Source organism: Babylonia areolata, chromosome 22 (genome assembly GCF_041734735.1).
Source record: "Babylonia areolata isolate BAREFJ2019XMU chromosome 22, ASM4173473v1, whole genome shotgun sequence".
Lineage (NCBI taxonomy): Eukaryota > Metazoa > Mollusca > Gastropoda > Neogastropoda > Buccinidae > Babylonia > Babylonia areolata.
In genome coordinates this window covers 12,933,407-12,958,180 of record NC_134897.1, presented here as the reverse complement: position 1 = coordinate 12,958,180, position 24,774 = coordinate 12,933,407, and the positions used below count along the sequence as shown (strand labels likewise).

The 24,774-nt window shown below is 40.5% G+C and overlaps 1 protein-coding gene across 1 annotated transcript in view; it reads right to left on the bottom strand.

The window, feature by feature from the left end:
• The window catches only part of LOC143297194 (uncharacterized), a 124,174-nt gene that overhangs the window by 51,657 nt on the left and 47,743 nt on the right, over nucleotides 1-24,774 (bottom strand). Inside the window, exons 3-17 of the mRNA XM_076609398.1 lie at nucleotides 22,717-22,876; nucleotides 21,208-21,380; nucleotides 18,441-18,609; nucleotides 17,554-17,723; nucleotides 15,350-15,536; nucleotides 13,499-13,870; nucleotides 12,131-12,291; nucleotides 10,667-10,838; nucleotides 9,737-9,882; nucleotides 8,804-9,005; nucleotides 7,712-7,845; nucleotides 6,004-6,187; nucleotides 4,745-4,907; nucleotides 3,423-3,583; nucleotides 1,897-2,193 (exon numbers count right to left, since the gene is read on the bottom strand). Of these exons, the coding sequence (XP_076465513.1) occupies nucleotides 1,897-2,193; nucleotides 3,423-3,583; nucleotides 4,745-4,907; nucleotides 6,004-6,187; nucleotides 7,712-7,845; nucleotides 8,804-9,005; nucleotides 9,737-9,882; nucleotides 10,667-10,838; nucleotides 12,131-12,291; nucleotides 13,499-13,870; nucleotides 15,350-15,536; nucleotides 17,554-17,723; nucleotides 18,441-18,609; nucleotides 21,208-21,380; nucleotides 22,717-22,876 (2,851 nt within the window). The remainder of the gene's footprint in view (nucleotides 1-1,896; nucleotides 2,194-3,422; nucleotides 3,584-4,744; nucleotides 4,908-6,003; nucleotides 6,188-7,711; nucleotides 7,846-8,803; nucleotides 9,006-9,736; nucleotides 9,883-10,666; nucleotides 10,839-12,130; nucleotides 12,292-13,498; nucleotides 13,871-15,349; nucleotides 15,537-17,553; nucleotides 17,724-18,440; nucleotides 18,610-21,207; nucleotides 21,381-22,716; nucleotides 22,877-24,774) is intronic.

Sequence of the window (24,774 nt, the reverse complement as noted above, 5' to 3'; positions counted from 1 at the left end):
ATAATAGATAAGCTTACATAAATAAATAAATAATAATTATAATATAAAAAAAGGTAGCAGTAATAATAATAATAATAATAAAATAATAATAATAAATAAATAAATAAGACAACAATGATGATAAATAAGCAAATAAATGCAAAACATGAAGACACACATTCACACATACACCCACACATGCATAACAGATATGCACCAAACATGCAGTTTCACACAGCAGACCAGTCAGCTATCTATAACCCCTCCCAAAATGGTCACCACTAAGCTCTCTATAACCCCTCTTTCCCCAAAAATGTTGACAGAGAGCAACAGACTGCCAACAAACCTGACATCAGATGTCTGTCCAGATTTAATCATACATAGTCTTGTTGCCAACAGTGTTAGTCACCGGACCAAATCCTGCTGATAGTGATACTCTCTGTCAGTGTACATGGTTTTATGGTTTTTCAAATGGAACAAACTTCTCCATTCCCTTTCAGTTTTAATTTGAGCACTAAGTCACCCACACTGCTTGCATTCATTGGTTGGGTTCGTTTTACTAAGATTTGGTCCAGTCCCTTATTTGGAGGAAGTTTGTTACACAATGCAAAAGTCATCAGTACATCACATGAACAAAACATGTGAGTTGTGCAATGCTTCTTCTTCTGTGTTCATGGGCTTCAACTCCCATGTCCATTCAATTCTACAAGTGGGCTTCTATATGCCTGACCCTTTCATATCACACAGTTCAATGACAGTTAATGAGTTAAGTACATTGAAATTACAATAATTATGGCTCCATAAATGGCCTTAAAGCCAACTACAATGATGATGACAATGATAAACCTTTTTGCAACGTCCACTTTCCAAGAACATATACACATTATACAAACACCATACGTACATCTCACACATGTGAAATTTACATGTCATCGCCAATGATGTAAGCACACACACATACTCCCCATCAGGAAATATCCTTGACATCTGTTAAAAGATAGCACACACAGAGCCACAAAGATTGTAGATACAAAGAAATAAATAATATTTATGGAATTGTTGGTAAACATGAACAACACATTTACAGTAAAAGGCAGATTGCATTATTGCTCTGTAGATGGAAACTGAACTGTTTCAAGATAAAATACATAAAAAGTGTTACCTGTATGTGTGGCAATCCTATAACAAGTGATCATGTATTTACTTGCAACATGTTAAAATGTCATATTTTTGTTACTAGCATCTTTTCTGATGCAAGAACTATTGGACTCATCACTTTTGTTGTTCAGTTTCTGTAAATCATTGTTAAATAGTCCAAATGGGTTGCTGTTATAATTTTTTTTTCTCTAAATTCATGCATATATCTTGGACTTGTCAGTGTTAATGTTGGACTGTTTCAAATCTTTGTTGGATAGTCCAACTGGGTTGTTAAAACGGTCTATCTTTTTTTTTCTTTTCTATTTTTCTTCCTTTCTTTCTTTTTTATTTTTTTATTTTTTATTTTTTTATTTTTTTTTATAGTTATTATTTTAGCCAGATTGTTGTTAATGTGATTTTCCCACCTTACCCTCATCCCTCCCTCCCCCACGCCCCCCCCTTTTTTTGTCTATCACTTAATGTGGACAGACATTAAATGAAATTGAACAGATTGTAGATATACTGACAGCAACAGAGCAGGACAACGACAGAGAGATGGGGAAGACAAACAGGAAGAAGAGAGAGACAGGAGGAGAGAAACAGGTTGAGTTCAAAACACCAGGTTGTCCTTCCCTTTGTTTTCCCTTCTGACCGCCCCATCCCCCGCACCTTCTGCACACACACAAACATGAATGCACACACACACACACACACACACACACACACACACACACCATTCCAGCCACACCTCAAAACCTGTCTCCCATCTTTTCAACTCACTGCGATCGTTGTCTGTGCTGAAACAGAAGATCCTGGCCGCCGTCCGACAGTAATCTGTTCTCCAGGTGCAGTTCAGCAGACTGGCCTCCTGCCCAGTGCAGTTGACAGAGTACCCAGATGAAAAGGCGACCACAGAGCTGAGCAGGGTGGAGTTGGTGAAGCCCACCTCTCCACAGGCCACCTTGGCCTCCTTGGCGCCGATGCCACCACACACAGTCCTCCAGCGATCCTGGGACCCCTTCAACTGCAGCCGGCCACTGAGGGTGTTCTTGGTGGTCTGCCCACCTATCACCTTGACTGCAACACACGTCAGCCACCAGTCTGTCACCTTCTGGTCTTTTCTTTCTTTCTTTCAGTGATGGTAGCTGTACTGCTTGTTTGATGGTTGTGCAAAACAAAATACACACTTTTTAACAACCTATTCTAGGGGGGTGTGTTCACTGAAGATCGCACACACACACAGACACACACACACATATGTAAATACTCTCACTGTCTGATCAAATAGGCATTTATAGCAATAAAGTGATGATGCGTCTACTTGATTTAGTTAATGTCTACAACAGTTTGATTTGGTTCTTTCATCCTTTCTCAGATTTGAAAAGAAAACTATGCAGCTGTGGTAACACTCACATCACCAAATCAAACAAGCAAGCATACATAATGTAGGAGGACAATTTCACCCAGATACAAAATCAACAATCAGGTTTTCTCTATATTTTGCAGGAGAACTAGTAGACTGTTTCCACCTGCAAACCATAGTTTATATCAATGAAACACTGATAATTGTTAAGATTAACAGCAAAGAGTAGCTGATATTGTTAGTTTCAATTCTTACCTTTTGGGGCATATCTGTTATGCATGTGTGGGTGTATGTGTGAATGTGTGTCTTCATGTTTTATATTTATTTGCTTATTTATCATCATTGTTGTCTTATTTATTTAATTATTTATTTATTATTATTATTATTTTATCATTATTTTCATTACTACTATCTTTTTTTTCATAATTATTATTTATTTATTTATGTATGTACGCTTATATATATATATATATACATATATATATACATATATATTTTTTTTTTTTCTCAAGGCCTGACTAAGTGCATTGGGTTACGCTGCTGGTCAGGCATCTGCTTGGCAGATGTGGTGTAGCGTATATGGATTTGTCCGAACGCAGTGACGCCTCCTTGAGCTACTGATACTGATACTTACCTTTTCATTATTTTTTTTTTTTAATGAAAAGCAGTTTAGATCATATTCAAAGTCACCTTTCTGTCACATTAAAAAAAAGGCCATTTCTGACACTTTTATTCTTAAACAAATGTTTTTGTGTTTTCTTTATGATGTTTATCGTTTATTTCTGTAACCAATTCTCCTTAAGTTTACACATTTTTCTTCTTTCTTTTTATATATATATATATATAAAAAAAAAATCATTTATTCGTTGTTCGCTGTGGCTTTGAAATTTGCTTTCTTCCTCTCAGTGGAAGCAAGAGGCACTGCCTGTGACATACGACTCACCATTCTTGAAGCAGAAGACCCCAGCTTCAGTGTCCCCAGTCCTTGAACAAGAGGCAGATGAGTGCCTCCTCCAGCCAGGGTTGGTACACTGGAAGAGAGACTCCTCGCTTCCAGAACACTGCATGTCAAACATCACCACTGGCTTGTCGCTTCGGGGAAACCTGTGGGAGGGGAAAGGAAACAGACTTAAAATAACAAAGTATTCCTGTTTGGTGAATGATATAAAATGTTCTTCAGCACAGTGACTTTTGTCATCCAGAACCCAGCACACCACATTAGGAGAGCCTGAATAACAAAGTATTCCTGTTTGGTGAATGAAATAAAATGTTCTTCAACACAGCAACTCTAATCATCCATAACCCAGCACACCACATTAGGAGAGACTGAATAACAAAGTATTCCTGTTTGGTGAATGAAATAAAATGTTCTTCAACACAGTGACTTTTGTCATCCAGAACCCAGCACACCACATTAGGAGAGGCTGAATAACAAAGTATTCCTGTTTGGTGAATGAAATAAAATGTTCTTCAGCACAGTGACTTTTGTCATCCAGAACCCAGCACACCACATTAGGAAAGACTGAATAACAAAGTATTCCTGTTTGGTGAATGATATAAAATGTTCTTCAGCACAGTGACTTTTGTCATCCAGAACCCAGCATGCCACATTAGGAGAGACTGAATAACAAAGTATTCCTGTTTGGTGAATGATATAAAATGTTCTTCAGCACAGTGACTTTTGTCATCCAGAACCCAGCACACCACATTAGGAGAGGCTGAATAACAAAGTATTCCTGTTTGGTGAATGATATAAAATGTTCTTCAACACAGTGACTCTAATCATCCAGAACCCAGCACACCACATTAGGAGAGGCTAAATAACAAAGTATTCCTGTTTGGTGAATGAAATAAAATGTTCTTCAACACAGCGACTTTTGTCATTCATAACCCAGCATGCCACATTAGGGCAACAGACTGGAAACAGCCAGGCTGAGGTGATTGAATTCTTCTATTATAGCTTGATATTTTGACTCATTTGGCTTAAGATGCTGGGAGTTCAAAGTTTAATAGTGCTTACCCAATAACAAGCTTTCAGTTTTCATTTTCTTTATTCATGAAAACAAGGTTGTTTTTGTTCAATTTACATTGTTACAAGAATGGTTTTACCAGAAAAAAAGAGAGTAAAAGGTGGCTTCAATGCAAAAATGTCCATCATTTCCAAGTAAAACCTGAGTTTTTATCAAATGGCAAACTGTAATCATTTACACATTTTTCATTCACTACAGTTGTGAAACGTGTGGGCCAGGTGTGATGAGAACTCACGTGAGGCTGATGCCATCCTTGTAGCCCATGGCTTTGCAGGCCACTGCAGCATCACTGTTGGACCAGTAGAGTCCACACACCCTGTTGTCCTCTCCGTCCACCTGGATGCTCACCCGGCCCCTACTTGCCACCTGGCCCTCTGGGATCAGGGCCACTCTGGGCACTGAGGTCACACACACAGCATGTCAGTTTAAAAGCAAAATGACAATAATAGGGAGAGTCTGCAGGACCCGCTTTCGTTGGATTTTTGTCAGGGTTCCCTGGCTATTCTTAGCAAGAACTGCATGAGCATGTGCGTCTCCTTTTCCTTTTTTTCCAAGTCACCGGAAGGCTAAAATTTCCTCGTGGAAATCACTGTTCTAAAAAAGGATTTTGAACATTTTTTGTGACTATTTTTGTAAGTTTTCAAGAAATATCTGGTTTTATGATTACACCCGTTATTTTCTTTTGTCTTCTATGTTTTCTTTGAGCGTGTTTCTTGTCATTTATTATCCACCATTATGTATTCGAACTGATCCATTTATAAACTCTGCTGAAGAGTTGTCCGAACAAAAGCAGTGCACACCCAGAGAAGCCAGTTACGGTGGTGGGCTGTGCATGTCATCATATGACCTACTTCTGTCTCTGCGAGCGATGAAAATCCCGTCAACGAAAGCGGGCTGCACACCCTCCCTAATAATACTACTAATAAAGTGAATTCATACATTGCCAATTTTCTAAACAGTGCTCTAGGCGCTTTATGAAAACAAGTAAACACACTGACACACAGATGAGAAGCGTACAAGAACAACGGAGGGGCACCATAAATGTGATCAAAACTATGATTTGTGTGACTGTGTCAAAACTGGCACTCAAAAGACCACTCTTTTGTTGTCCTCAATCATTAGACATGTGACCGTGCCTTTGTGCCAATCTTTCTTCTTGTGAAGATCCGTGCTGAGTGGCTCGATATCTTGTGAACTGGTGCTAAATGTGTGATGTGTGTGTGTGTGTGTGTGTGTGTGTGTGTATGTGTATGTGGTGTGGTGTGGTGTGGTGTGGTGTGGGATTGTGTTGTGGTGTGTTGTGATGTGGTGTTGTGTGCGTGTGCATGTGCGTGCGCGGATGTCAAAGGTCCATTGCTTTTGTGTCTATTTATGAAGACATAAACATGAACAGACATGTCTGATAACAAAACATCACCCACCCACATTCCATTCATCATCACCCACCAACCTCTGTCCCCCCATATCAACCTTGCCCACTGTCCCACCACTCACCAGAGCTCCGGTAACACAGCACTCCTGAAGCAAAGGAATCCTCACAGGTTTCATTCATGGACGTACAACCTTCCAAGGAAATTTCACTTCCCTGACAGCTAACCCCTGAGATGAAGTAAGGACCACTGTATTTCCCAGGATAGTAGAAGGCCACACCTCCAGTGTTGCCCATTTGCTTACACAGCTGAGGACAGACACACAGGCAATAGGCTGATTAGGAACAAGAACAAATTGAAACAAAAAGAACAATGTAAAATGTCTATATGAAAGAAAACAAAAATATGAACAAGCCATGCAAGCAAGAAAGTGAAATTTCCAAAACCTACAGATTTTCAGTTATTTCTCAAAGCTGACAGCTAGTATAGAGGTCATTACCGTTCCTACATTACCCACGAAATTGTTTCGAATTTTCGTTGCATAAAAGATAAAAATTCCCAGGTTCCTAGTTTTAAGCATGTTGTCACATTTTAGCAATAGTCATAGCAGTAGAAATTGTATGCATCAGGTTGATTACAGAGAGAGTGAGAGATAGAGGGAGGGAGAGAGAGACAGACAGACAGAGACAGAGAGAGACAGACAGTACAGTATGTATGTCTCCAGAACACGGGATGGGGTCAAGTCCATGGTCTATTTTTCAACCACTTTATTTTCCCTCCCTGATTTTCCATGCTCTCTAAGAGGCACTGCTACCGTTGCTCATCCCCACTCATGCAGTCACAACCACACTTGTTCCACTGCAGTCCCAGCACCAGCAGAGAACTATCAGTGCTGGTTAGCCGTGAAGACACCCATGTGAAGAAACTGCACTGATACCAAGTGATTAGTTATACTGGTGTTCAGTAGCTACTTTGGACTGTTGATTCAGATTTTTATCTGTTATGATAATCATTCAAACAATACATACATCCAGATAGTGTATTAAAAAAAAAAAAAACTGTATGAGACTTCCCCATCCCCTTATTCCCCACAACACATACACTCAGTTCTCATTCGAAACAGGCATTTCAGAATGTTTTCAAACACTGCCTCCTATGGCCACCCCCTTATAACGACTGTCACTACATACCTCAAACAACAGCCTCAGTCAATCACCCAAGAAATAAAAACAAACAACAGAAACTGAATTCACCAAGAGACCAAAGCAAGAAGAGACACACATTTAGAGACATAATCTCAAGATAATCATTGTATTGTATTGTATTGCTGAATATAGCATTATATTGTATTTTAGTATTATATTAATATAATATTGTATCATACTGCATTGTTGTATTACTCTTTGTCACAACAGATTTCTCTGTGTGAAATTCAGACTGCAATCCCAAGGGAGAGCGCATCGCTACAGTGCAGCACCACCTGTATTTCCTTTTTCTGCCTACAAGTGTATTTGTTTTTCTATCAAAGTGGATTTTTCACATAATTTTTAAGAGAAAACCCTTTTGTTGCCATGGGTTCTTTTACGTGTGCTAAATGCATGCTTCACATAGGACCTCAGTTAATTATCTCATCTAAATGACACTGATGAGGATGGTGGTTAAGTGATGCAGTGGTAGTCTACTTCAGTTTGACACTATATGACAGAGCTGATTCTAGGACAAAAGCCCATTTTTTCTTGAAAAAAAAAGACATTGCCCTGACCTGCCATCCAACACACACCCATCCAACCTTTCACCTAGCCCAGCTATTCACACACATGAAAACAACTTACAACATTAGCAGCACTGTCTGTCCAGTAGGTGGAACAGATGAAGCCAGTCGTTAGCTTGTGGAAGATGTTGACCTGACCAGCAGACTGGGTGCCTTCCAAAGGCCCCTTATCCAGACTGTACTTGTCTTCCTCACCTGTGAGGTGACACAGAGTTACAGCGCAGTACAGTGCAGTGCAATACAGCACAGCATAGCATGGAATATGAGAGCAAAGCACAGCTGATAACACACAATGTAGCAATGCATACAGAATGCCCAGACAAGATGCACATTGTACAGCATCTCTGACTGACACTTACTGAATAGTTAACTGACCTGTTAACATTGTATGCTTTCCTTCCCACTGTTTGACACGCCTATCTGACAGGTTTTCAGTCCTGAAAGGGATCCTTGCAGTCAGCCAGGCTACAATCAAACAAGAACTGATTTGATCCCCAGGCTTAGGCTGTAAAAGCTCAGTTGGTACTGATGTTTTGTTGCTGTTTTTGAAACATATTTCTCACAGCTGGACATTCACTGCTGCTGCTGTGATATTTGACCTCCTGACCCCGGGAAAGAAAACTGACTTTCTTTGGTCATAAAAAAAAATTGTAATGTTCCTTTCTTGTTAAAAAGGGCTCACCAGACACCACCTGTTGTCACGTAAAGGTTAAAATATTGAGGTGTTTCAAAATTAAAACAATTTTGATAACCCAACTCCAAACTGTCAAACTGCATTACCTTACCAAAAGTGTGTAGTATATCCCTTCTGTTGCACTAGGTCTCATTTCTGTAATGACTATAATAGAAACCTGTCTGCACTTTTCAAACAACCACATCTTTGTTGCCCGAGAGCTGGCCATTCTCTCAGCCCAAAGTTCCAAACCTATTTTTTCTGTTGCCGAGAGTGTTAATAACTGGAACATTGCATAACAATGCAGTTATGTGTGGGTGGGACAAAGGTAGGACAAAGACAGTTTCCCTGAGCACAGACTGAAACCACACCAGGGGCTTTTACACCTTTGTGTAACTGTACCCATTTGCACCACACTATTTCTATCAGATTTTTCTGCCAAAGCACAGAAGGGAAACCGTCAGTGGCAAAGTTACACACCTGATGGGATTTCTCCGTTGAAACAGGACACGGCGGCATAGGAGGAAGTCCTGGGGAAGCACTGGCTGGCCCTGGTGCTGTTGACTGGGCACTGCCACACGCTGGTTTCATTGCCCACACACTGCAGGCCAGACCGCTGGGTGGCCAGTTTGCTGTACATCCTTCCTGCTCTTCCGTACACACCCGCTGGTAGGGCGTAGCCCTGCATCAGGCAGTGAAGGATATGCACCACATTTACACTTGAACATGGTAAGTTTGAATAAGTATGCAAGTCAAGGTTGAAGGCAGTAGACACCACAAGTATATGTACCACATGAAATGACATATGATTACTATAAGCATGCACATAAAGATGTATGGACATACAGATAAACAAATGTATTTGTTTAAGCATTATAAATTAAAAGAGTATCCAGCACTCCCATGGGGGACAGTACCTGATATTCCCATGACAGGCACACTTAAAACACAATTTCCTTCAGATTCACTGCCAACAGAACAATAAAAAAAAAAAAAGGCAAGCAAACACATTCTATTTGTCGAAAACATTCTTTCAAGCAACAAAATATGTGGGGGCAACCAGAAAGTCATGAAGTGAAAAGATGAAAATCATGTCAAAGAAAGAATGATGGCAATAATGTAAGAGAAAGTTAAAACAAACAATGACAAAGGAAGGTACCAAGAATCATCATTTACAAAATACTATAACAGTGCAGCCTTTAAATGATGACTGGCTGTTTCTTAGTGACAACCACAGTGTTAAAGACGACAACATGAGTGATTATGCCAATGACAAAGACTGCGAAGCTTCTTGCTACTGTAGAATTCATCCATGACAATATTCTCTGTAAACAAATACTCTTATCACAGATGGTGACACAGATGACACAGAAAACAATGGCAGTAATATCACAGAAAATTGACTGAGCTCACATTGGCAAAACCAATCTGGTGACACACGACTTTTGCATCCCAGTCACTGAATGTTGAAGTGCAGATTTTCCCCAGCTCCTTGTGTGTTGCCGCCTCATACAGCACAACAACACCACTTTGGTGATTGGTTCCAAACTTCAGCTCAACTGTAGAAGGTGAAAAAAAAACCCAGCATGCACAAAAATCAATGTACGTCAGTACTCTCCAGTGAAAACACACACAGCATGCACACAAAAAATATGCACTTATGAAAATACATACATCATGCATAAAAAATATGTACTTAAGTATTCTTCAGTGAAAACACATACATCATGCATAAAAAATATGTACTTAAGTATTCTTCAGTGAAAACACATACATCATGCATAAAAAAATTAATGTACTTTGGGATTCTTCAGTGACAACGCACACAGCATGCATAAAGATTAATGTACATGCACACACACAAAAATTAATGTACTTCAGTATTCTTCAGTGAGAACACACACAGCTTGCACACAAACAAAAAATTATGGACTTCAGCATTCTTCAGTGAAAATGGACACAGCATACATAAAGATAAATCAATGCACTTCAGTATTCTTCACTGAAAACACACATGTGTTCACCAGCCTGTAACAATACACTCCCACACCATCACTTAGCACACCTGACAAGAGAACTGTACCTAGAAAAATTCAAACATGTGTTTTGACAAGCAGGCAAAAGTGAAGAAAAAATCATGGATGGTACTGCACTGGTGCGATACATTCTCCCGGGAAAGAGCAGCTTCATCCTCACAGAGAGATGGCTGTTGTGATGTGAAATACCATAAAAAGAGACAACAAAATGATATGATACAGCCCCTCTACCCTCACTCAAGACTCCACCCAAAAGAAACTCACACCACACACACACACACGTACACACACACACACAAATACTCACTGTCATTGAAGCAAGAGACTGCTGCCTGTTCACTGGCAGTGGTGCACAGCTCCGCAGGGTTTTTCCAGACGCTGTCACACTGGAAGAGATTGGCATCTCCCACTTTGCACTTCACATCGCTCAGGTAGGCCGGTCCACTCACTGCTGTTTCTTCCTCATGGCCTTTCAATACCTGTTCCACAAGCAAACCTCTCATCAAAGTCATACAATATAAATGTGTGTGTGTGCACTTGTGAGTGCCTGTATCTATGGTAATATGGAGTAGGAGGTGTGGTGTGTATGAGAGAGGGTGAGATTATTAATCATCCAGGCAATAATCTTGTTTACAAAAGTTATGATCATGAAGGCATTATTATACTATAAAATTCTTTAACCTTCCCCCCCTTATTGATGTTGATTTTTGGCCCTCTGGACCTTTATGCTAAGGAGGTAAAGCGCATTACAAATATCCATTAATAATAATTAATCCAACAAATTTTCTTTTTTTAACCTGAGCCCCGAGAGACATAAACACTTCCACTGCAGTGCTGGCCAGGAAACTTGAGTGCCGCACCTAAAGACTCATCCATGAAGTAGATGATACTCCACTTTGTTGACTAGTTTTCCCATTTAGGCCCACAGCACACTCAACTTTGTGTAAGAGCCAGCCATGTGCCGAAACAAACCCACCCTCCAGCCAAGGTGGTTGGCACACTTTTACTCCATATTTGTCACTGATTCTGAGGTGTCAGAATTTTCTGGCTTTTTGATGAATGAAGCATCATGTGAGTATGACGTTTCCTGTGTGTTTATGAGCATTTTCTCTGGCTTCTCAAAGAATGAAAGTCTGCCAAAACTCCCTCAAGAACTTTCCACTCTTCCTCTGACTGTTACCTTCTGAAAATTCCTCATGTCAATACATGAACCTACAACGAACCTCTTTCCTCTTTGCTGCTCCTCATACCTGGAACAACCACCCACTCTGCCTTTCACTAAAAACGAATCTTTTTGTAACCTGTCTGTAAGCACTCTTGGTTTCCTACTTCTCCAACACCGCCCCATGCTTCCCAATTCACTTTGCATGTAAGAGGAATGAGTGGTTTATGTCATTTGTGACTTTTTCTTTCATTGAAATGCCCTGAGCTCTTCGAGAAAAAAAAGAGTTCCTATAAAAAGGCACACTGTTTTTATCATTTTCACTCATCTTTACTATCATCATTAACATCATTACTGTTATCATCATCATAATTATTGTTGCTATCATTATTATCATTATCAGTATCATTGCTACAACTACTATCATTCCTTTGATTCGTTTTTAATTTTTCACTTTTACCACTTTGATGTGGGCCTTATGCTTATGTTGCACCTTACATTTTGTTAAAATCAGCATTTTAAAAATTTTTTATCTGGACTATAGGCCTTACAATCTAAGCACCATTAATCATTAAAGTCTGATGATGATGATGGCACAGTGAGCATTACCTTGCCGTCAGTGAAGTTCATAGACTTGCAGGCAATGCTGGCATCGTAGTCATCAAAGTTCTGTGCACACACCTTGCCGCTAATCTGGTCATGTACCACCTCCAGTTTTCCGTAATGAAAGCTGGGTGTTTGTGTGTTCAACCTCAGCTTTAGTTTCAGCTCTGCATACACACATGCAGTATACACACATGGTACATTTAAGAAATTTTGTCAGTCAGTCAGTCTGAGGTCTGAGGGTGTGTGTGTGTTGTGTGTTGTGTGTGTGTGTGTGTGTGTGTGTGTGTGTGTGTGTGTGTGTGTGTGTGTGTGTGTGTGTGTGTGTTTGAGTGTGTGTGTGTGTTTGAGTGTGTGTGTGTTTGTGTGTTTGCATGCATGCATGCGTGTGCGTGTGCATGCATGTATATGTTTACTTCTCAAAAGTATACTTTATCAACTATACAAGAAGACTTCATGTATGCAGTACAACTTCTCAAAAGTATACTTTATCAACTATACAAGAAGACTTCATGTATGCAGTACATTCAAATTTGGACTAACATACTCTGGCATACATTTTTTTCTCTCTCAAATTTCCATGACGTTTAGTAAGAATTTCCAAAGGAAAGTGGGGGAGTAAGGGGTATTATTTCATACATCAGTTATGCTTAGGAAAAGAGTGTTGAAAACTGCAGCCCACAATGAAAAAAGGAAGATGGGCAGGATGCAGATAAAGATGAGGAAGAGAAGAAGGAATTACGAGGGTGAAGGACAAAGGAGGAGCAAAAGCAGAGGGACATCAGCAGCAGACGCTTGCTGAATGTCTACAGTGGTCCTGCCGGCATTAGATGATTGCTCCTTTTACTGATCACAAAAGTCAAGTTAAAATCACATGGCCTCCTGGCGACCTAACATCGATGGCTCCCTGTGGACTGCCGACGCTGGAACTGCGACGGACGAACCCGGGTGTGGCCGTGTATGGGGGAATCTAAATGAGCAGCGTGGGAGTAACGCCACTGAGACGGTGCAGATGATGGGGCAGCAGGAAAAAAAAAAAAAAAAAAATCACATGTGCTCAAGCATGATGACCACCAAATGTTCCATCAGGCTTCAAACATATACTGAAAACATACAGCCAGTTGAATGAATTGGAAGAGGAGAAAGATCTGACAAAAACAAGCAGAAAAGGAATCAAGAACAGGAAACACCTTGCATAAACATTAAACAAAAATTTTTTTCTTCTTCAGACAGGATACTATCTATCCCAGGAAAAACTAAGAAGCAACAACAAATTATAGCGCTGCTAACTTTGTGACGTTCATGACTTTAATGCATTCTGATTCAAAATCCAAGACACGTTCAAACCACACAAGAGAAAGGGGAGGCACTGACCTGACCGATAGCAGATGACATAAGCACTGTCTCCGCAGAGTGAGACATTTGGGGGGCCCCACTGGTTGATGTCACAGTCCTTGAGCGAGGTCTCGTTGCCCTGACATGACACAGAACTGATCCACACAGGGGCCTGGGCAGGGGTATGTCGCTTGATGCTCCAAGAATGGTCCGAAAACATTCTGTCTGCAGTCCCAAAGCCAAACACCTCACCTCCCATGTAGCCCAGCATGCGGCAAGCCACCATGGACTCATTTTTGGTGAAGGTGACAGGGCAGACATCTCCCCAGTATCCTTTGTATCGCACTTGTACGTGACCCCATCCTTGAGATGTGGTGTTCTCTTTATTGTGGACCAGGTGGGCTTTAAAAGCTGACCACAAAGCAAATGTGATGCTTAGCAGAATGAGCATGACCTTTCTTTTTTTTTTTAAACTCTAAACAACATTTAAAACCACATATCTTAGCTGTTTTAAAGGGAATGGGGCTGACATCTTCATGACTCACCTGACACCAGTCCATCAATGGAAACAAGAGAAGGAAACAAAAGAAGCAAATTGTCAGTGTTATAAGTTTCCAGTTTATATACATTTTCCGGGTGAATGGCTGCTTGTGTAAGACATGCATAAAGTGCCAAACACAGACTGTCATCAAAGAATGTTAATGAAAGAGTTCAGTTCAGTTCAGTTACTCAAGGAGGCATCACTGTGTTTGGATACACCACATCTGCTGAGCAGATGCCAAATGAAACAGAAGTTGGAAAGCAAAGTTATGTGTTTGTAATGTCTGCTGAAAAAAACTAATGGTTTTGTTTTTCACGTTTCCAGCCCTGACATCTGTGGCTATCTCAGCTGTAGATAACAAGAAATTCAGCATTTAATACTGAATATTCCATGCTTCTGCCTCTCCGATTACGAATGGCATTTTATTTTTAAGGTCATCGCCATTCTATGTTGACAGGACTCCTGCTCACTAGTCTTGTGGTTTTGTTCACATTTGTACCAGCATACAGACATTGCAAACATGCCACTACATTTTGTATAGTCCTATTGTCCTTTGTAAAATCCTCCATATAATCAAGAAGACAGAACTTAAAGGGTATTGAAAAACAAACATATTTCAGATTGAACATAGCAAAGAGCAGTTTTCATGGAGCCAGCAGTAAAAAGTTTGTACATGTCATGTTTTTCCTTACAATACATGCTACCAAATGCCTTCATGACCCCAGCATACAGTTCATGAAACTAAATCAAAGGATGATTTATATTTTGGCCAGTCATGGCCTGAACAGCAGTTTGTGAGGCAGAAATGATTAGAAAGTTTTTGGGTTGAGGTTGATAACCGTACTAACCCCTTTCAGCACCAGTCAGTTGAAAGTGGAACGCTTCCTGTTGCCAGAAGCACAGAAAAGATGTCTAAGAATAGCTCAGGATTCCCCTGTGACTTGTACGAAATATGGCCTATCCTGCCACCAAAAATCAAAAGCAGTAGGTTCGCAGATAACTGACCCATGGTCTGGTCACATGTCAGCATCAACAGTGCCCTACCTGGCTGGTGCTGAAATGTGACACGGATTCAAACAGATAGTGCACTTCATTCATATTTTTCTTTGAACCGGAACCTGAGATTAAATAATAAGATCGCTTCAAATGAATTCATCAGATGTTAAGAGTACTATGCGATGATAATGTAATATTTTTGGGGGAGAAAATATCAATCTAAGAATATTATTAATGCTGTTCAAGTATTAATTAAAAAAACAGAAATACAGCTATCTCAAATTTAACCTATACTTTTACACTTTTTACACCGGGGACAGTAGACAAGGGCTGAATTTCTCTCCACAACTTACTTGTGTCCATCAGATCGAGGGGTTTGCTGAAACAGATGACAGAGGCACGTGCGTTTGATCCACCAGAGCAATGCCCGGATCCCGAAGAGTCTCTGGTGCAGTTGGCCAGATGGGCCTCCTCTGCACTGCACTGCACTCCAGTCACCAGGCTCCCAAAGCTGGAGGATTCCCACACACTTCCTCCCAGCTGGGGAAGAAAGGAAAGTTGATGACCCCTCTCCCCAACCCTCATCTCCCTATTTTCATGGGGCTTAACCCTTTCATCGCCAGTCAATTTAAAGTGCAAAATTTCCTTGTGCTAAAACCACAGAAAAGACGGTGTCTACTCTAACTTAGAATAGCTGTGATGCGTAGAAAATTGGGCCTATCCTACCACTGAAAATTAAGAGCATTAGGTTAATAGACAACAGACCCATGATCTGGTAGCATTTCAGTGGCATGGGTACTCTACACTGGCAGGTGCTGAAATGTGACACTAGCAGTGAAAGGGTTAAAAAAAATTTAAAACTAACTAAATCCTGCACCAATGGCAAAAGGCATGGCCCTATAATGAAGCCTGAATACCGTATGTGATTAATTAAAGTAGTCAAAGAATACACGACAACACAACAGAATACCAAAACATTTTTTTTTAAGTCCATGACAGCAGAACGGCATATTAGTGATATGTTTAGAACAGTAGAAATAAAGCCCATGACAACAAAACAGCATATCACTGATATGCTTAGAACAGCTGAAGAAAAAACACAGCCCACAGCAACAAAACAGCATATCACTGATATGCTTAGAACAGTTAAGAAAAAACACAGCCCACGACAACAAAACAGCATATCACTGATATGCTTAGAACAGCTGAAGAAAAAACACAGCCCACGACAACAAAACAGCATATCACTGATATGCTTAGAACAGCTGAAGAAAAAACACAGCCCACAACAACAAAACAGCATATCACTGATATGCTTAGAACAGCTGAAGAAAAAACAAAGCCCACGACAACAAAACAGCATATCACTGATATGCTTAGAACAGCTGAAGAAAAAACACAGCCCACAACAACAAAACAGCATATCACTGATATGCTTAGAACAGCTGAAGAAAAAACACAGCCCACAACAACAAAACAGCATATCACTGATATGCTTAGAACAGTTAAGAAAAAACACAGCCCACGACAACAAAACAGCATATCACTGATATGCTTAGAACAGCTGAAGAAAAAACACAGCCCACGACAACAAAACAGCATATCACTGATATGCTTAGAACAGCTGAAGAAAAAACACAGCCCACAGCAACAAAACAGCATATCACTGATATGCTTAGAACAGTTAAGAAAAAACACAGCCCATGACAACAAAACAGCATATCACTGATATGCTTTTAACAGTTAAGAAAAAACACAGCCCACGACAACAAAACAGCATATCACTGATATGCTTAGAACAGTTAAGAAAAAACACAGCCCACGACAACAAAAATAGCATATCACTGATATGCTTTTAACAGTTAAGAAAAAACACAGCCCACGACAACAAAACAGCATATCACTGATATGCTTAGAACAGTTAAGAAAAAACACAGCCCACAACAACAAAACAGCATAATATAATCACTAATATGGTCAGAACAGTAAAAGAATAACTGAATAAAAAGATGCAAGTCATAATAAACTCTTTCACTGGTTTTCTGCACTATAACCTCCAAACAGACCCCAAGAAGTAGAAAAATTACAGGCAGCAAACTACAAGAGCAATTTTTTCTGTATTCATGTATATTTCCTTCACAATATTTATTTTTTGTGATGTCATCCTATAAAATCGTTCAGCTAGCCATAATCCAATAATCTCGCATGTGAAAATATAGTACTTAATGTGACCCAAATTAAAAACTTGTCTTCTTCTTTATTTACGCCGATATTAAAAAAACAACAAAAAAACCAAAACAAGCTTCCATGGATGTGATGTTGATTTTTGTGTGTGTAGATAAATGTCACTGCTGTTGTAAGCAGCATCGAATTCAAATTCAAAAACCACTTTATTAATCCACATGGAAATTAACGAAATCAATCACATTAAAAACAACAACAACAAAAACTCAAACATGCACACACCCCAGCCCAAACTGCCAGTCATGTCTTGCCCCCCCACACCCTCCCTCCTCACCCCTACCATCCCTTTCAGTCAACCCTGAATGGTCCAAACCTGACTGCAGCAGAGAGGTTCACCATCGACAAAGCCCAGCTCCCTGCAGACAACAAAGGCATCGTTCTTGCTCCAGTTCCCGTCACAGACTTCACTCCAACCTTGGTCTGGCACGTACATCTCCACTTTGCCCACATCCAACACATTCTGCTTGTTCGTCTGCAAGCGTACTGCAAGACAGAAACAAAACTGCTAAATCTATTCCCTCGCTCTTATTGCTGCCCCCCCCCATCCCCCCACCCAACCCCCAGTGTCTTTGTCTTTTTACTTTGTGCACCTTTATTCCTTTTTTTTCTCAGTCAATGTTGTTCTTAATCTTAGTCATCACTTTTGTTACATCTTCTATATAAAAAAACAACATTTTTTTAAATTATCATATTTACTTTTTTATCTATCAAGACTACAAAGTAATGCTGCACTGCACTGCATCACACTTTATTGTACAGAACTGCAATGTATTGATATCATCACTGTGTATACCTCATTCCACCACCTTTCCTTTTCCAGATGTTGCTGAGGTTATATATTATATGAACAAAATGTTCTGGGCCCTTGGTATATTAAAATTCCATAAAGGGTGGGGATGTGTCATCTGCCTTCATACTTCTTTCTTTCCTTTTTTTGAGTGAAGGGGTGGGGAATGGACAGATGGGTGGGGGATGTGCATATAGTAGCAACATGTTTATATTCATTATAATGAACAACAGCCAACTTTTTCAGCATTCCAAGAGCTACACACACACATACACACACACACATACATATATATATAGACACACGCACATGCACACACATACACACATTACTTCCCACTATTCCGTCCACATCCTTCCTTCATGCCCTGTCAAAATCAATCCTCCCTAAAGGAACGTTCTGAATGTTCTCACCTGGGGCATTGACGCATCGCACAGCGGCAAGCTGTTCCCGGCCATTGCAGTAACTCACAGGCGTTACATCCAATTCACAGTCCTGAGCATTCCACCAGCACTGACGATCCTTGCTCATCCGGTACCTCCTGGTCTGGTTCGGGGTGGGCAGTGTGCCACTGACTGCCGACTGCCACACAATGTTCAACACAAGCAGTGATTGGTAGACAGGACAGGTGATCAGAATGAGAAGAAAGACTACACTGGCTAGAATAATGTGCTAAAAGGGTAGGAATAACAAATTTATAAAACTTACAGGATAGAATAGCAGAAGTATGAGACTATCTGTCTATCTTTGCTGCCTATAGCCTAGCAAACCACAAAGGGCCATACCTGGGCTACACAAACTGTTCTCGTAGTGCCTATAAGATGTCCACTGACATTCTGCATCTATTATGATTTTTCCTTCATCAGAGTTTGGTTCAATGCACATAAACAGATTCCCAATAGTTAGCCCGATATGTCTGGATCATAAAAATTCTACTTAAATAAACATACTTAGGTAGAAGACCACTTTCTTCTCACTAATGATTTGCTAATTATAGCAAGTGGAACATGCTCGGAAAGGGGGTTTAACTCATTCGCAAAAATTGCATTGGAACCTCTGATAAGCAGAGATAGTGGTCCCAGTCCACATAATAATATGACTCTGCAGACTGTTTGAATGATTCTAGATACGTATAACTATGGAAATGGATCTCCCTTGTCTGATGATTTGTTTTAACTTGAATGTGATGACAGTTTAAGACAGACAAAAACTGACAGCCCAGTATTCGATGCTGTTCAGTCACTGTGTTGAAGCTGACAGTTGTTTCAGCTGTGACTGGCAGTGAGGGCACTGTACCAGTGTATGCATGAGTAAAGTGGGATGGGGGGAAAGGGGTGATGGAGAGGTGTGGTGAAGACAAGACATCATATGCCAGTCAGAGGGCATGGATGGGGGCATGGGCATGGACTGAGTGACACCTGCAAGCTGTTGTTTTCACCAATGCTGCCACAGATCAGACAACAGCCAATAACCTATAATTTTCATGAAACCCAATGCTGAAAATGCGTAAGACAAGAAACACCTGGCCGATGTGCTTTTTTTTCACACTTTTTCAGTTTTGTCACTGATCAGATGGACTTGTTCACAGAAGAAGCAAATGTACAACAGGCAGTTTATGTTGGCCCATGTGCAGCGTTAACTGAGTGTAAGGGAATGCTCTTTGGTGTCACAAAGCTACTGAGTATGTGATTGACCTTTTATGTTGATTGAAACCACGTTTGTCAATGGCGGGACAGTTATGCCACTTATTCACTCACAAGTTACAAGTTATCTGCAAGATTGTTATTGTTATAAATAAACATATAACCTGTTTAAATTCCACCTGTGGGTATAAACAGACAAGCATGTCATTTCCAGCTGTATTTTGTTTGTTTTCATTTTGGATGTCATTCTGTGGCAGTAGAAATAGACTTTTTATTGCACAGAAATTATTACCTTCACTTTCAAATGCCTGCATAGTTATTTGTAATCAAATCAATTGTGAAACCTGCCCAGATTCAGAATCCTCACTGATGGGCACACCTGACTGGTTGGGGAGTTGGACTTTCAACCTGAGGGTCCTGGGTTTGAACCCTGGTCAAGGCGTGTGGCGGATGAAGGGTGGAGATTTTTCCAATCTCCCAGGTCAACAGATGTGCTAGTGCCTGATCCCCCTTTGTGTGTGTATATGCATGCAGGAGATCAAATACTCATGTTGATCACATAATCCATGTCAGCCTTCAGTGGGTTATGGAAACCAGAAAATACCTAGCATGCACCCCCCAAAAAACGGGGTATAACCGCCTACATGACGGGGGCAAAAACATCACATACTTTTATAAAAGCCCACTTGTGCATGTGAAGTGAACATGGGAGTTGCAGCCCATGGATGAAGAAGAAGAATTCTCATTTATTTTCTGGTACAAAAAACATTCATTTTCTTTATGTATCTCCTAAAGTTTTTCATTTGTGCCAGATTTTCATTGTTTTATTACCATGAATCCTTGAAATTCCCTGGCAAGGGAAAAGCTCTTTTTTATATTTTTTTTCATACTATAATTCTCTGGCAATGGGGTTTAAAAAAAAAAAGAAAAAAAAAGAAAAAAAAAAAAAACGGAAAAGAAATTCAGGCACAGTCATGCACGTTAACCTTGGACATGCCTCTGACACTGACCATTCAGTCAATTTTTCATCAGATTTAAGAGGATTGAAAAAAAACCCACAAAAAGAACAAAAACAAAAACTAACATGAGCATAAAAATAATCAATAACAATGCACAACATTATAGATATAATAACACTAACAGGCATACAAAACAAAAAATTGCCAATATATGCCTAGGACGAGACTGATGAGGATGGCAACAGTTCAACTTCAGGACAGCAGACAAGAGGATACTGATCAAGAAGACAAACAACACTGATCAGAAACAGGCTTTTCAGTACAAAGGAGACAATATTAATTTAATCAGAATGGCTAACAGGCAACACTGGTCAGAATGACAGATTCCAGATCAAACTGGAAAGAACCAGACCAAAGCAATCAGAATGATATCAACAGAGAAGGCTGACTGGGATGATAGGTCAGATTCAGACTGACAAATTGTCAGAAAAATTATATGCACCCAAACAACAAACACCTCCTCCTCCTCATCTTACCATCCAACCCTCATGCATCAAAACAATAAAGTTGTGGGTTACCTCTCCATACATGTATCCCATCAACTGGCAGGCATAATTGGCAGCATCACCATTGCCAAGGTCGAATGGCGAGTAGCACACAGACCCCCACTCCAAGTCAGCCACTTTGACCTCCACCCGCCCCATCTTGATCTTGCCAGCAGCCACACCATCTGACAGCCTCAGGTGCAACACTGCAAGGCCATAGTTAACACGCTGACACTGTGATAATGGTTATGAGGAGAAGGACACTGGACAGCTAACTAGAAATCACACACACATACACACACACAACAAAAACAAAAAAAGCAATGACCACAATTTAACAATAAGTAATGACAGTAAAAACAGTAATGATAAGTGATAACAATAATAAAAGTAATAATAATAAGGAAAGGGAAGAAGGAACATATGCATGCATGCGTGTTTGTGTGTACAAGAGTGTTTTATTTTCTACTGAATTATATCTATTATGGCTGTTTGTATTATCAAGATATAAAAGAAGTGAAACATGTAATTATGGAAGAAAATGCAACCCCCCCCAAAAGATAACAACAACAAATACATTTTTCCTGTTCTGATACATATAAGTGTTTGAGTCTTATTTTCACCTTGTGGGATTTACACACACACACACACATACACACACACACACACATATATATATATATATGTGTGTGTGTGTGTGTGTGTTTGTGTGTGTGCATGTGTGTGTGTGTGTTTTGTTGTTGTTTAACTAACATTTTCTGTCCAACCATGCTCTCACATTCCAACAAGAACACCTATCCATACTTGTAAACATAGCTTAGGTGATATGCCTGTCTTTATAATAATTAGGTGCATTCACAAAACACTTGCCCTGCGGCTCCAAGCATACTCCAAGCATAGTCTAATTGCGAACGATGGCTTTGGGTACATGTAGACAATCAAAACAGAATCAAGTCTTTAACTCATTAGACATAGCATATTATTGGAACATCGCACCAGACTGTTGTATTGTTGGCTTTGATCACACATGCACACAAACAGACATTTAAACAAACACACCCCACACACCAACACACCCTTTTGAGAGTGCTCAGTAACTGTGCAGCATCGTTCGCAAATAGACTCCCATCAAAATATCCATGATCGAAACTGACGCATGGAACAGATATTCAGGGAAAAGTGACCTCCCCCCCCTCTCTCTCTCTGTATAATGCGTGTGTGTGCGTGTGCGTGTGCAGTGTGCGCATGCGCCGTGTGTGTGTGTGTGTGTGTGTGTGTGTCTGTGTGTGTGTCTGTGTGTGTGTGCTAGACACTGTGGTTGTCTTTGTTTGAACATATCTTTTGAAACTGTTATTTGCCAACGACTTGGCAAATGAAAAACATCCTGTTGTGATTATATTGAAATGAAGCCACACTTACATAAAACAGCACACAGAGGCAAACACACACACACACACACACACACACACACACACAGAGAAGAACAGGAGGGGAGTAAGATCAAAGAATTCAAGAAGTGGAGAAAGTCAGGGTGGGACTGACCATCCTCGGTTTTGTTGAAGCAGATGAAGCCACAAGCATTGCACTGGGCAGGAGCGTCAAAAGTGCTGCACGAGTCCAGGTCGTCCTCATCCACCCCACAAAAGTACGACTGGTCGTGCATTGGGTCCGTGCCGTTGCCATAGTAACCCTCACTGACCACCTGTTAAAAAAACAACAACAAAAAACAAAAAACAAAACAAAACGTAACAGTTCTTTCTCTGAAATGCACGTCACTTTGCGTGATCGTTTGCAGATACGGGTGTGTTTTTTTTCCACTTATTAATTCACTTAATTTTTATTGAAATAGAAATCAAATCAAAAGCACAACAACAAAAAGAGAAAGAAGTTAATGTAGTTTGTAACAGAAATAAATGTAGTTTGTAACAGAAATAAATGTAGTTTGTACAGAAATAAACTGATGTAGTTTGTAACAGAAATTCATGGATTCCCGGTTGACAAACTTGACGTGAATAGTACATTGTGAGCTTGGAGGAGTAACCACACACCAAAACAAAAAAAAACATTCGTAAGGAGGGGGAGGAGGAAGAGAGAGAGAGAGAGAGAGAGAGAGAGAGAAGCGTCTCTTGACACAGGTAATGGGACGCAATCCATCGTCCGAAATTGCAGAAAGCATTCCGCCCTAACTAGGGTTATTTCCCATTAACTGCCTCCTGCCGGTGTAATGGTCGTCAGACAAGCCAAGTCCTGATTGCACTGACGGCTTGTGGAGTAAATAAATAAGCGTTTATCCTTCAGGTCAAGATGACCCCGTGATGTGACGTTCATGGAATTCATCAGGACGAGTTCTATGGTGAGCCGCCGTGGAAAGGAGAGCTCTCTGCTGTTGTCTAGTTGCTCAGTTTTGTTTTTTTCGCAATTTATTTTATTTCATTATCTATCTGCTTACTTTTTAAAGTTATCCGTTTATTTATTTACATGTCTATTTATTTGTTTATTGAATTGTTTCATTATTCATTCATTAATTTAATAATGCATCCATTTATTTGCTTAAATGCACTCCCCCCCCCCCCCCCCCCCCCCCCCCCTTTTTTTTTCTTTCTTTTTTTCCGTCTCTCAAGGCCTGACAAAGCGCATTTGGTTACGCTGCTAGCACTGAGGTCAGGCATCTGCTTAGCAGATATATGGACTTGTTCGAACGCAGTGACGCCTCCTTGAGCAACTGAACTGAACTGAACTGGTTGCTGGCATAAGACGTAAATGAACTGTCCATGCATCTCGATTTATTTCACATCATGGTCGTGTGTGTGTTAAAAAAGAAAAAAAGAAAAAAAAAAGGAGTTTCTGCCACTCTTGCTTTCTCTATACTAAAGGTCAGCAGCTGAACTAAGGTCGGTGTTTAGTCATACATGAAGTAGTACAGTCTATGGTCGTAAGTACATTACCATGTTTCCCCGTTCAGCGGAAACTGTCACCCCACCCCCACCCCTTCTCTCTCTCTCCTCATTTCTCCTATCTCTCTTTTTCCTTCTCTCTGTCTCTCTGTGTCTTCCTTTCTCACTCGAGTCTTTCACCCCCCCCTCTCTCTCTATCTCCTCTTTTCTCCCCCCCCCCCCCCTCTCTCTCTCACACACACACAGCATCACCGCTGCCCAGGTCGAATGGTGAGTAAGCGCGCGCGCGCGCGCGTACACACACACACACACACATATATAATTATAGATATATACATACATATACATGTATATACAATTTTTTCAAGCTGTGTTCTCGTAATGCTGGTTACGTCAGCTGCACGAGCTCAGCCACTGAGTTCCCGTCTGCCCTGTCAGTGATGGGAGATGGGAGAAGGGGTGTGTGTACTAGGACTTTTGTTGGTGATCCAGGGTCTGCAGTCCGTGCTGTAGCCTTGACTACCACGCGGACTCCTGAACCAGCACGTGATTGTGACCGTTAGAAAAGACTGTTTACACGTGTGCCATGTTCACAAGGTGAACAGGTCAGTTTTCTGTGCAGCGCCCTAATGACTCACAGAGTTGTGGGAGAAGAAGAAGCAGGGTTCGTGTTGTCGGCCAACGCGGATCTTTGGCCATGATCGTG